The sequence below is a fragment of the Dermacentor andersoni genome, chromosome 3 (assembly GCF_023375885.2).
Source record: "Dermacentor andersoni chromosome 3, qqDerAnde1_hic_scaffold, whole genome shotgun sequence".
NCBI classification, from domain to species: Eukaryota; Metazoa; Arthropoda; class Arachnida; order Ixodida; family Ixodidae; genus Dermacentor; species Dermacentor andersoni.
In genome coordinates, this window is record NC_092816.1 from 206,091,542 (window position 1) to 206,105,390 (window position 13,849).

The window sequence follows — 13,849 nt, forward strand, 5'->3', positions numbered from 1 at the left end:
GACTTAATCGCATACACATGCAGCAACAAATACGCTAGTTGACAGATAGGCGAAATTAAAAAAAAATAATGTCTGGAAATGTGAACACGAGCAGGATGCCCATATATATATATGAGAAAGAGAGAAAACGATGGAGTGCATACGACAAATGGTTCTTTTAACTTAAGTTTACAATAAGCTATTTCAACTTAATACCATTCTTCAAACAATCCTCCGGGGCAGATTTATTTTGGTGTCGTTATATCACTTTTAGGCGGCGAATATCCACACACTATCTTACGTTAAAGGTTAGTAGCCCAGCTACCTGTTCATATTCTCCTGAAAGCATTAACTTCTTCCCAAGAGGCTCATTTGTGTACCCTAAAGGCCATCCATTATTATCTGCATGTATTTGAAAGAAGCAAAATACACCATCAATGATCATAACAAGGTCGGGTTCACTGAAATCCCCGAAGCATCGAAAATGAACAATCTCACTGAGAGGAGCCGTATGTCGGTGAATGGTCAGACAAAGCACTGAAAAACAAGGGATAGACAAGGTACTGAAAACTATAAAGATCATCAACAAATGCATCCACCGGAACTCATCATCATCAACCTGGTTACGCCCACTGCAGGGCAAAGGCCTCCCCCATACTTCTACAACCACCCCGGTCATGTACTAATTGCGGCCAAGTTGTCCCTGCAAACTTCTTAATCTCATCTGCCCACTTAACTTTCTGCCGCCCCCTGCTACGTTTCCCTTCCCTTGGAATCCAGTCCGTAACCCATAATGTCCATCGGTTATCTTCCCTCCTCATTACATGTCCTGCCCATGCCCATTTCTTTTTCTTGATTTCAACTAAGATGTCATTAACTCGCGTTTGTTCCATCACCCAATCTGCTCTTTTCTTATCCCTTAATGTTACACCTACCATTCTTCTTTGCATAGCTCGTTGCGTCGTCCTCAACTTAAGTAGAACCCTTTTCGTAAGCCTCGAGGTTTCTGCCCCGTACGTGAGCACAGGTAAGACACAGCTGTTATACACTTTTCTCTTGAGGGATAATGGCAACCTGCTGTTCATGATCTGAGAATGCCTGCCAAACTCTCCCCAGACCATTCTTGTTCTTCTGATTATTTCCGTCTCATGATCCGGATCCGCGGTCACTACCTGCCCTAAGTAGACGTATTCCCTTACCACTTCCAGTGTCTCGCTACCTATCGTAAACTGCTGCTCTCTTCCGAGATTGTTAAACATTAGATTAGTTTTCTGCAGATTAATTTTTAGACCCACCCTTCTGCTTTGGTTCTCCAGTCAGTGAGCATGCTTTGCAATTGGTCCCATGAGTGACTAAGCCTCAGCCTAAGCCACCGGAAATATAAAGATATATTTCTTAATCTCGTTGAGCGTAAGACCACAGATAGTGTTTTGTTCGAAGTGCAATTTGCTGAGTATTGAAGGCAAGATACGATTAAACATGTGATTTCCATACTTTGTCCGATATGTTTTTTTTACTAACCATGGTTAAACAAGTCAACTACATTACGGTGGGCAGTTTTCTCTAGATTGCGCCTACCTAGATAATGAGTTCTCTTTAATACATAGTTGGAGTTTAAAAGAACAGCAGAGTTTCTAATTATATATGAAGATTATTTGATTAATATTATAATTTTAGAATAATTCGGAAGTGTGTACGGAGCCTTCGAATTCACCCACATAATTCTCTTCTGCGGAAGTGCCGCTTCAGAGATATCTTCTGCAGCAGTTGTGGCACGTACGAGAATTCCATAATTGAGCAAAAAGGAAGAAAGCGGGTCCTACAAAACCAATTTTGCTGATTCGGGAAGATAACAGCAGTGAATACGCGCAATACCAGTAATTCACGATAGCTTTCAGATTAAACTGCCAAACGAGCTACAGTAGCTCAAGTGGACGCAACATTAATTATCTATAGTCCGACAAGGTCTTACGCAGACTTGTACGGGTATGTTCATCTCTGTATGCATTCTGTGCACAAATATAATAATTAGCCTTGATAATTAACTGGTCAGTTATCTAACAATATATTTAAATAAGTGCGCAATAACTTTTGCAGTCAGTTGTATTAGTCGTTATACCATATGTCGCATGCATCTTGTACCAAAAAGAAAATGTGCACGCGTCGCATCGATTGACAGAACGAAGGTAATGGCGTTGGCGGTCGATCGAAGCAACTCGGACATTATTTACTGTATTTCACATAATTACATAAGTAGTTATTAATGAGGTGGGGCGACGAAACAGAGAAATTCGCGTGCGCTTGTCGGAATCGGTTGGCGCATGACAGGCGTAATAGGACATCGCAGGGCGAGGCCTTTGTCCCAGAGTGGATATAAAGTAGGCTTATGATGATGATAATGAGACAATAATTAATCGACTTCCGAAACGTTATATTCTGAGTAAATGTGCTAAAGAGAAAATTGTCGACCACAAAAAAGTCACAGTGTCGGCCGAAAGGCGAATCACCGATTGCGAGACCAAATTAACTAAGTGACCTTCGTGCTGTCCATCGCTTCAACGCAAACTGCGCGGCGAGAACACAGCACTCACAAATGTATAAGCCATTGGCGCACGTAGACTCGGCGCACCTAGAATTCACACACAAAGGTGAGAGAGGTAACGTAAAAAAAAATATGTCACAGCATTACTTACTTGTAATAGCAAGGGAAGTGATCACAAATAAGTCGACGTAGAGAAACATGGGATCTGAAAAATTTGTTTGCACCTGCACAAAAAGAAAAACAGAGTTAACGAAACAAGTAGCTATAAACTATTACTAAGATTGCAGCCATAGAACCCCAAGGTTGTCTCAAGATTTTTATGGGATGTCGAAAAGCGGTTGTAGAAATTAAACAGAAAAGAACGAGTGGTACCCGCAAGCATGCTGGCATCGTGATAGAAATTTTCGTAGAACATGCAACCCTGCCTTCTTCGAGAATGCGGTACTGTGGCAGTCGAGAGGATTTAAAGGAGACCTCTTCGGTGTTCTTTTCCAGAAAGCGCCCAACTGACAGCTGGTCTTTAGCGCAGTGCCCAGGTTATGGCTTTAAGTGCTAGAGGCAAAGCCTTACTGAAGGAAGGAACAGGATGGGGCATGTATTTAAATATACATTGCTTTTGCTCCACCAGAGCAAGATGTAGAAGCCAGATGAGAGGAATCGATCACGCTGTACTTTTTCTAGAGGCCACTTGGTTTCTTTTCATTTCATTGCCTTTATTCATATTCCCAGCCTTTTACTGGCTGCTACAGGAGTGAATAGCGTACATAAAAGGAAGTGCATCTGCAAAAAAAATATTCTTTTCTAATACATCTAAAGCGGGGGTTTAAGCGCACAAGCACAAGCAAAGAGGCAAACTAAAGGAAAACGCAAACAAGCAAACAAACCACCCTGAACATGATAACACATTTATTATAGAGCATCAGGGTAGACAAGAAGAATTAGAGTTTCTAAAATGTCCAGTGATTAGGATACACCTTAATGCGAAATTCGAGCACAGCTGTATACGTGTTATCATTTCGCGATATATTGAGGCAAATAATTTGAGACCGAAATCACAGCTGAAACTGTAAGCGGGCCAGTGTCGTCAGAGCCTTCGCAGAGAGCATGGCAGCATGAGAACGCTCCCAAGATGAGCGGCATTGGAGCCAGCTGTTGAAGAAGGCAACGAACGCGTAAACAAGTGGCACGAGCCCGAGGAGCAATATGGGAACACTGGCATGATCGGCTGCATACGAAGCAGCAGTGGAAGAAGACGACGACGAACGCGTTAACAATGGCGCAAGCACGAGGGGCAATATGGGAACACTGGCATGATGATCAGCGTCCGAGCCAGCTGTGGCAGAAGACGACGATGGACGCGGGAACTGTGGCGAGTGCGAGGGGCTGTATGAGAACACTAGCATGATGAGCGGCATACGAGCCAGCTATTGAAGAATACGACGACGAATGCGCGAACAGTGACACGAGCGCGTACGCGTGTTTACGCGGACTCTCAACCCAAGAACGTGCGCATAAGGGCTGTTCTCTGGTATTTATTGGTAGAATTTGATGTGACAAAACAGACCGGCAAATAATTGCAATGTTTAATTTCGACAGGGCAGAAACTATACTTAAAGCTTTCCATACTATCGTAGAGTGAGAGCTTATACTGTGTCGGTATCAGGATATTTCGTGTGTATTTGCTTGAAAATATTTATCACAGCTTTTTATTTGATTGTCGAACATTAAGAAGAAAAACTTTATTCTCATATTCCGCTCGCTTTTCCAGCTCCGGAGGCCCAGCGAATTTACATAGTTTTGTCGGAGAGTAACAACGACGATCGTCATTAAATATGAACCTGGAAGCAAGTTGCTGGATTTTCTCAAGTATTATGTGGTTGGTTTGGGTATAGGGATGTCAAACAATGTTAGCGTTTTCTATGATGGGTCCTACTAAGGCTGCATGTGCTAAAATTTAAATTCCTATTGAGGCGCCATGAAAACTTTGTATCCAGTTATACTGGACAACACTAGAAACGGCAATATTGAGTTAACAGACAAAAACGAGTCAGTACGCTTTAGTGCCTTGCTCAGAACACTTTCATATGGGAGTACGCTTAGCAACATCCTTAGACTTGTGAGGATCAATATTGTCCGCAAATTTCTTGCGCTACGGTCCGTCGTGTTGGGACGCGTTGCTTGTAGAAAGTCTTGTATAAAGACATTAGCTCTTCACTGCGACAGAGGTGACACTTTCCTTCTGAAAAAGCAAGTCGTGCGATGTTTTCTGCTCCGTAGAGTAGACGACCAAAAACTTACGAGTCGCCGCTAAACAGTCAGCCGCAACGAAGGCTATTGGCCCCGATATCGCACAAAGTCGCCGCCTGACGGGTGCTGCCTGAACAACGGGCAGTGGGGATCCCGCTACGCGTTCTTTGTTACGCCCCACGTACTAACATGTGCGCGTGCAGCGTGCATATATTTAAAACCATTTCTTCCGCGGTTGAATCGTGGCCATAAAAGCTGTTCTGCGTTTTTTGACGATGTGCATTTAGCCTTGCGTTGTTGTCTCGACGCTGTAGAAGGATAAGTGACTGCCCATGTCTTATGCACGCTGTGTGACCGTTTCACCCTCTGTTCGCCACAGTCATACCAATTTTATTGTTGCTTTGTGTTTTGCGTAAAGCACAAAAAAGCATTGTTGCTTGTTTTAAATAAAACCAAGTTTCGGCAGCGGCCCGTGAATGCCGCGCTTTTACGACTTGTTGCAATGTTTTCATTCTCCGCAATCTCTGATCACTCAATAGTAAAAATAAGATTAGTCCTTAGCAAGCAACCATTTTCGCTTCATAGACATTATACTACGATAAAGACATCATGATAATTGCCATAATTGCATAACTCCCGTTTAATGGTAACGCGGTGACCTGAGGTGTTACGTGGTCCTGATGTCACGAGGGTAAGTTTATTTTGCTTCTCAAGTAAATCGCGTTGCTCAGTGGCTATGGTGTTAGGCTGCTGAGCATGTGGTCGCGGGATCGAATCCCGGCCACGGCGGCCGCATTTCGATGGGGGCGAAATGTGAAAACACCCGTGTACTTAGATTTAGGTGCACGTTAAAGAACCCCAGGTGGTCGAAATTTCCGGAGTCCTCCACTACGGCGTGCCTCATAATCAGAAAGTGCTTTTGGCACGTAAAACCCCATAATTTTTTTTTCAAGTAATCGCGAGCTTTCGTGTTTTGTGTCGCTGCTATAATAGGAACGGTAAAACAGGGTATTATGGAGGATAATGTGTAATGGCAGTCTCTAAACGCAAGACTTCATAAGATTGAATTCAAGAACACTCACTATAACTTCTCTTCGCTGCGCAGTGTGAAGTTGTCTGCTTGATGGTAAACAGCGGCTATTATGAGATGAAATAAAACAACCCAATGATAGCATCTCAAATAATGACCACTTTGCACGCAACAATACAATGGCAGCTTTGTAGTTGAAGTACGCTTTTTAGTGTTACTGCGGCAAAAATATTTTCTTCTGAAGCATTCTGGGAATTCTGATAACGTGCTGTCACTCACAGTGGCTTAGCCTGCTCAACTGAACTCATTATCTGGTCGCGTTTAAAAAAATAAATTCAGATATTACGTGCCAAAACCAAGGTCTGATTATGAGGCACGGCGTAGTGGGGGACTCCTGAATAATTCGGACCACCTGGGGTTCTTTAACGTGCGCCTAAACCTAAGTTCACAGGTGTTTTCGCATTTCGCCCCCATCGAGATCCGGCAACCGTGAGCGGGATTGAATTTAGAAGTACGACTGTTGGGCGTGTTCTATACTCAAAGAACAATGGCGCGAACGAACAGTGGCAAGTTAGAAAACATGGACCAGCGCACGTTTTCTGTCTCTTCCCTCTTCCTTCGCGCCATTCTTCTTTGCGTCGGGATTCGATCCCGCGACCTCAGGTTTAACAGTTCTGCACCATAGCCCCTAAGCAATCACGGCACGCCTGATCACGTTTGGGAATGAAAAAGAAAAAGGAGTCAGAAATCGTGGTGTATGCCTAAAATTAGTGATGCAAAGTGCGAATTTGCTACTTTAATTTCGTTGTACAGGGATGCTCCCATCTTTATAACCCGTCTAAGATTCGCAGTGGTTGCAGTAATAATTAGGTTGCGCAACAGTTTAAGCAACACAGGCGGAACGCAAGCGCCACGTGCACAAAAGGCGACAAGGCAATGCCACCCAGGCATTTCAGCTTCTTCTAAGTAAATAAAGAAAGAAAAATGACAGAGAAGAATTCTTGGCGCATTTAATCCAAAGAAGCAGCATAATAGGACAATGTATAATTTCACAGCAGTGAGTGCTTTTAATTACGTTAAAATTGGGCTAAATCGTTCGCAGCGAAACGCCGCAGCGTCCATTTCAAAGGGCGCCGCCAACCGCCTATCCACATTAAAGCGGCAACGGTGCCGCCACCTGTAGCTCGACCTCGTGGCGAACAGTATTCCAACACAAGGCTCTTCACCGCTAAAACACAGAGAAGCGAGAAATGCAGCTTCAGTTAGTGAAGCGTCATTGCTTTTAGTATGTACATTTTACAGTGACGCAAGTTCATGTGTTCTGTAGCGTCGAAAAAAAAGAAATAGATATGTGAAGAATGACGTAGCTGAAGTGCAACCACGTCAAGGACGGCACCAGTAAGCTCAGAGCATATCACATTTATTCATGTTTTCTTCTCTACAAAACATACAAAATAACACGGTGGCAATAATAATGCCCCCCAAAATAACAAAGAAAATCTTCCATGTTACTTATAGTTTCGATTAGTGCTGCTGAGGACCTGGTATTGCACAGCTTGTTGTATAGCCAGCGTTCCATAGTGTTATGGGAAGAGGTGGGTGGAGGAAAGTTGTAAAGTAATAATAGTTACTTGTTCGGTGAGCCGCGATGAGTTGGCATAACGAAGGACGAAATTGCTACAATAGGCACTGAAAAAAATTACTGAATACTGCGATATTGACACGTGTACTTATCTTTATCGGGCAACCACCTTTCGCCACCTAACAAAAGTAATCGCACAGCGTGGACGCGCCTGCATGTGTCCGAAGTTTCTGGAAAGTTATCGATGCTTCTATCCGCTGTCTGTTGTCGCCGAACCTTAAGTTATCTGATTTCATCACGTGACGCGAATGGTGTAGAACTTTGTGGAAGGCACGCGGGTCCGAGCGATTAGTCTGGAACATTCGACGACTGCTCTATAAAAACCGACGCGCTTGACCCGCTGATCAGATTTTCGACGATCGCCGACTGTGTGCGCCGCTTTCGTTGTGCTATAAGTGTAGTCTGTTTTGTGGGCACAGGTTCGCCCAATAAAATCTAGTTTTGCCTTTCACGGTATTGCTACTGTGTTCTTAACGTCACCACCACGTGACAATATTATGGCGGTGAATTATTCAGTGCACCTATACAAATTAAAGGAGATAAGATGAAAAGAGTGTTATTGGCCGCAACGAGACAAAAAGGAGCGCAGAGCTCCTCCTGATCCCATCGCGGGTGGTAACGTTGTTTTCGTCTGGTCATGAACCAACAGTCAACCGTCGCTAAATAAGAAACAGCGTGCAGTTACCACTCGCCACCTGGCGTCACGGATGGCTTAGTTTATTCGAGGCAAGCAAATATGATGGTAGTCAATATCCACGGCTGCTAAAGCAGCAGCGCGTATGCCCCGTTTTTGTTTGCGATGTGAAACCCAATAAGCACATGGCCTCACGCGCTTCGGCTAAGCGCAACTTCTTTGCGTGAGGTGTGCTAGCTAAACAGTTTAGTGTAGCTTGTAGAGTCAGCCTAAACGTAGGAATAGCGAGTTAACAAGATCATATTATTTACCTCTCCAGTAATAACACTAAGGAATGTGTTGCAAGTGTCGGAGAGACGTAAGCCAATACTGAAAGCATGTCCTCCCAGCAAGTATCCCGAGAGTACAAGCGCCGACGGCACATCGGTTTCCAAACAAGCAGTGACTATACGTCGGTGTCCCAACTGTTACTTTTGTAGACAGCTTTCCTTGCGCACAGCTGTATCTAAGTACGCGAAACGGCTTCGTTTTTCTCATAAAATATTGGTGAGGAGCGTTTTGAAGCTAGTCATACTCTTAAAACTCGTAGTAAGTAGACATCGTTTGTCCTTCAGCAGCCCCACGTCCTCCGCTGTAGCAGGTGCTAAAATTTATTGAACTTGTGCAATAGCGTAGTTGTGTTATCACCTAACTTGGTATTTTGACTTTCCCTCTGTATATTATCGATTCGTTCAAGCAATAGGACTGTGACGTTTTAGGGGCACTTTCTGTCGGAGGCATAATTTCTCAAAGGCCTATTTTCTAATTCTTCTGCTCTAAAAATATTCTCAAAGATTTGGGCAAGGACAAAAAATAAATAAATCAGGCTTTAAATTACTTAAGTTCTGTGGTTTTACGTGGTAAAACTCCGATCTGATTATGAGGCACGCCGCAGTGGGGCATCCCGGTTTAATTTTGACAACCACGGTTTTTTTAACGTGCCCCCTAAGCGTGGTACACGGGCGTTCTTGCATTTTGGCTCCATCGAAATGCGGCCGCCATGCGAAAATGTTCAGCTTCCTGGGCGCTGTTTCTGGGGCACAGCCGCAGTTGCCTCACTTGCTACGTGCTGCCACCATGTCGCCCCTGCGTATTGTTATAACGCCAAACGGGGAGATCCAGCGCAATGCCAAACCTTGCTATCGCTGTGAATACTTGGCCCTTCGTGTGAAACTGCGCGTCTTTTTCACTTTCATCAAACCTTTCCAATCGAAACTTACATAGCGCATTTTTATAGTTTATAACATTTTTATCTGGTCCTTGGTACTTACGTTGTAGAGGAGTATGACGGAGAGGAATTGAATGACGCTGTACAGAGAAATGAACTGGAACATGGAGAAAGATGTAGCCAGAGCGCATCTGCCTTCCCTAAAATGAAAGAGAGAGAGGAACGACGTCATCGAAGTCAGCAATAAGAATACTGAAAGCTTGTTGCTTAGATAGCTGCTCATGTGTAACAATACATGCAAAGTTTTACGTGCTGTCGGAACTTATGAGCGCACCTTGACTGAAATAGTATCGTATTTTTGTCCGTACTGTCAAATTCTTCTGTTGCTGCCCAACGACGGCTGTCTTTAGCGTACGTGCATTTGTGCATTACGGTGTGTTCATGTACATCTGCAGCGGCTATATCATAAGTGATGCCATAGCACCATAGAGGGCTATATTTTTCTATTCAATGCATTGCCTAAAAATAAAAAAAAAAACGCTTATGAGCGCTAGTGTGGAAGAAACACGTGTTTCAATAGCCCTGAAAGTCATTAATGACACATTGATACATCTAATATGAAAAATAAAAGAAAACGTGGGGTACAGATATGCATAACGAAGTCGAGTTATGGAATATTATGGGCCAAGGTCGGTTCAGATTAGGTTCGCTTTCTGCTGCATTGCGACGGCGGAGGCCAATGTGCCACTGCTCCAGAGTTCCATGTTTGGTTGACGAGAAAGGCGACGTATTCCGCACCTCCATCAAATATGTGAGGAGTACTTGTTTAGAACTGCTTACATTTAGCTAGTGGTCATTTAGGCCAGGTGAAAGCCATGATGACGTCACTACATAAGCTTACTGTTTATAACCTTATCTTCATTTCAGGAAGCTACGAAATCATCGTCGTTCGTCCCGTGACATTATATTATACAGCCATGATTTTGTTTCTGCTGTTTTCTTTCTGTTCTATTTCTCATTATTCTGTTATTTTTTCAATAAGTATCAGCAAGAGTCCAGCATATGTTCGCTGCTTCCCCTTTTCCTTACTTCAAAATCCCAGATTGCGGTATGATTTCTGCAGTTAAATACATTTAAAACGACAGATAGGTTTACGAGTTGTCGAGGATGTGTGGTTTTAAAGGCAAGCATAGAAAACACACAAGAAAAAAGAAGGATAACGCAGACATTGATTCTGAACTTATGGATTACTAGAAAAAAAATTGCGCATCCTTTCGGAAGAAAGCTTTAAGTAGTTATGCTGGACACAACGCACAAAATCACCTGTTTTTTAGTACTTATCAGGCGGTGCGAAAACCGGGACTTTCGGCACCCACATTATGGCAAAAGGTCGGCCTTCGAGCTGATGGCGGGACACACTGTTGAATAGAGGTGCGCTGCCATCACCGCACCAACACAATATTTGATGCACGCTAGGAACTTAGTTGCAGGGTTAGGAAGCTGAAGAGGTTTATTGACGGAAGCTACCTTCCGTAGCTGTTACAGTTGCTACAACGATTTCGCCCGCTTCTGATGCCAAGTTTTTTTGGTTCTAATCACTCCTAGGAAGCCGCAGCCGTGTGAGTGCGATCAGGCCACAACCTATGGGAAACATTTGGGAATATTGCGTGCGCTGACAAGTTTTGCTCCGGCCGTGCCATTCTGGGCGCTCCCCAGCAAGAAAACAGAGCTTTAGCGTGCCCGCTATTCGGGCATTGCAAACGCAAATGGACGGGATGGTTTTCGAGATGAGTGGAGAGAGAGAGAAAAAACATTTATTTGTGATGAGACGAGGTGACTTCCTCGTAGAGTGGAGCCCGTAGTGCAGGGCCCCATTGGCTCGCGCCACTCCGCGTGCCCGCCGGATGAGCTGTCGCTGCTCCTGCGGGACTAAACTGGTCAGGGCAGTCTCCCAGGAGGAAGATGAAGGAATAGGGGAGTAACCTGGAGGGTGTTGGCATTCCCAGGTGCAATGATACACTGTGGGCTTTGCTCCACAGTAGGGACAGTATGAGGGATATTGTGTGAAGGGGAAGAGGTGAAAAGAGACATGGAAATGAAATAATTTGAAGCTGGCGCCACGCGACGGCGTGTTCTCGGTTAAGGGAATTATGTGATGGAGGGAAGTGTCTCCTGCTATCGCTGTAATGTTGTAGAGTTTCAGTGTAGTTCAGCGGCTCTGTCTGTGCGTCGCCTGGGTCGGACAGCTCTTCCAATGGCGCCCCGTTAGCGAGCTCTCGGGCTACCGCATTAGCGCTGGAGTCACGAACGAGAACGACCTGCACGGTGTAGCCACATGGTGTCGCCGAGCTCCGTCAGACAGAACACAGAGCGGGTATTGCAATAAAGAAGTATATTCTACTTCAGTATTGGTGCAAATTTTCAGCAGCGGCGTAATCGTCTTGGTGCCCAAAAATTTATACCAACAAGTCACCAGATTCATGTATTCAGTCTCGCGTAGTTTAAAAGTCGAAAATGACTCGTCAGCTCCTCCTTTTATATTAAACTTGAGTCTAAAAATGAGAAGCTAAAAATTATTGAAAGAGTGAAGCAAATTACAGAAACGGGTAACACTTGGCTAGTTTACTAATCTCTTTTGATGGTAAAAACAGCGCAAGAATGGCACCAGATAGGAGAACCGAAAAGGACAAACACTGAGAAGCGCTTTGTGGTGTGTGTTCGTTGAATTACGGTAGGAGGTCACATTCAAAAGTAATCTTTTTCGCGCAAGATTGATTTTTATATATCACAATTTCTGCATTCAAAGCATCTGGAAACACGTTGCAAAAGAAATTATGTTCATATAATGATTAGTTTGCGAGTTAGGGCGAATTTTCCAAACCATACCCTCGTATTACGAAACTTCAACGAGATTGCATTGGCTCCAAAAATCAGTACTGTTTATTTTTATGGATATTACACAGTTTTTTTTATTATATTATGTTGTCGACGGGCAGTCACACGAACAAAAGGACGCTCTAGTAATCTCATGGGACCTCAGCTATGAACGTGGTGCATTTTAAGCTCCTATGTGTTGTTTTTGACATATTTCACATGGTTTGAAACATTTCTGTACGTTTTTTTCAAAACTAAAAGTTACGCTACATTATGCTACGCAATATGCGATAACTTCTTTTCTTAACGAATATTTTGAAATTAAATATTGCCCACTTCTTTCTCCCTTAGAGGTGTGTATAACAAGCTAGCACAAAATAAATAGATGCAGCGTTTCTGAATTTACAGCTCAGTTTGGAAATAAATTTGCTCCAAATGGGCATACACATTCACTTGGCTTAGTTTTTCCAACGCTACTTCCTTCATATTCATCACATTACGTTAATCGCAGTTCATTGCATAGGTTCTGTAGCTCGCTACATAAATGCTAAAGCTTTACTCAATTCAGCAATTCATAGGTTACTTATCATTGCTGGCGCGACTAGCACTTTTAATACATTTTATGACAGAAATTACCTGAGAAAAAATAAAATGCATCATGGTTTTTTGCAGTTTAGATAGTTGGGAGAGCATATTCAGGAAAAAAAAGGTATTTCAATCCTGGATTTTGATCTTAAAAAAGAAGCTTTCTTTTTTGTTTATTGCCTCCCACCTTAAAGCTCCTAGCTTTGTTTACTTACTTCAGCCGTTTTCGGCGGTAGTCGACGGTCGAACTCAATAAGAAAAAACGTTCATTCATTCGTTCAGAAAATTCACATATATGGGCAATCATCGTCGATGGTTTTCGTACAATTTCCTTTTCTTCTGTCTCTCATTGTTTCTGAGCTGTTTGTCAGATCAAATTAGTGAAAGTGATTTGCCAGGGAAATGCCATCGACAGCGCGACTCACCTGATGAGAGTCGGTACACAAGCCACGCTGGGAAGCCTTGAGGTGAAAGGAGCAGCTACGGAGGCCTCGGCTTCCGACAAGGAGATGCCCACATCGGCCGCCTTCAGAGCCTGAGCGTTGCGGGGTTTATAACTTTTGATGAAGGTTGAAAGAGAGCTGTAGAGGAACCGGTCAGCCGTTCGCATCTATACTACAGCATTTAATTAGTGACCTACGGATGAAAAAGTAGAGCCATGGGTATTGAACTATAACTTTAAACTTCATTTCGCATTTTCTGTCTTCTTTCTTTTTCGGAGAGAAAGAAAGAATTCATAATGCAAAGGAGGGGTAAGGCGTGCAGACACGGACAATAGAAACGAGAAGCGGACAACACGAACGCCGTCTATCAACTGAAGGAAGCACTGAGGAGAAAAAGGAAAGAAGTCACATAACTCATCTGCGCATGCTCGGGAAAGGTAGCACCACGTGTCAATGGGGTACCCGTGCCGGTCTACTTGAGAGGTAACTGCTAAGGCATTCGATCTCTTCCTTGCGTAAGGTAATTGAAGGCTGACTCACGCACGCACTTCCACCATTATTGATATGCCATGCATCAACCATAAGACGCGTATCTTCATTCCAATGCCTCTAAAATATGTAGAATGCCTGTAGTATTCAGGCGTGCAGTTACAATCTTGGCAGTCT

General features: G+C 43.6%; 1 protein-coding gene across 5 annotated transcripts in view; it reads right to left on the reverse strand.

The window, feature by feature from the left end:
- Positions 1 to 13,849, reverse strand: part of LOC126524341 (polyamine-transporting ATPase 13A3-like) — a 358,071-nt gene that overhangs the window by 55,178 nt on the left and 289,044 nt on the right. For 3 of the 5 annotated variants that reach the window (XM_072287406.1, XM_055067260.2, XM_072287407.1), the window contains 3 exons: positions 13,166 to 13,275; positions 9,385 to 9,481; positions 2,673 to 2,745 (listed from right to left, as the gene is read on the reverse strand). In XM_072287406.1, coding sequence (XP_072143507.1) covers positions 2,673 to 2,745; positions 9,385 to 9,481; positions 13,166 to 13,275 — 280 coding nt within the window. The remainder of the gene's footprint in view (positions 1 to 2,672; positions 2,746 to 9,384; positions 9,482 to 13,165; positions 13,276 to 13,849) is intronic. The other 2 variants (XM_072287409.1, XM_072287408.1) reach the window with 2 other exon arrangements.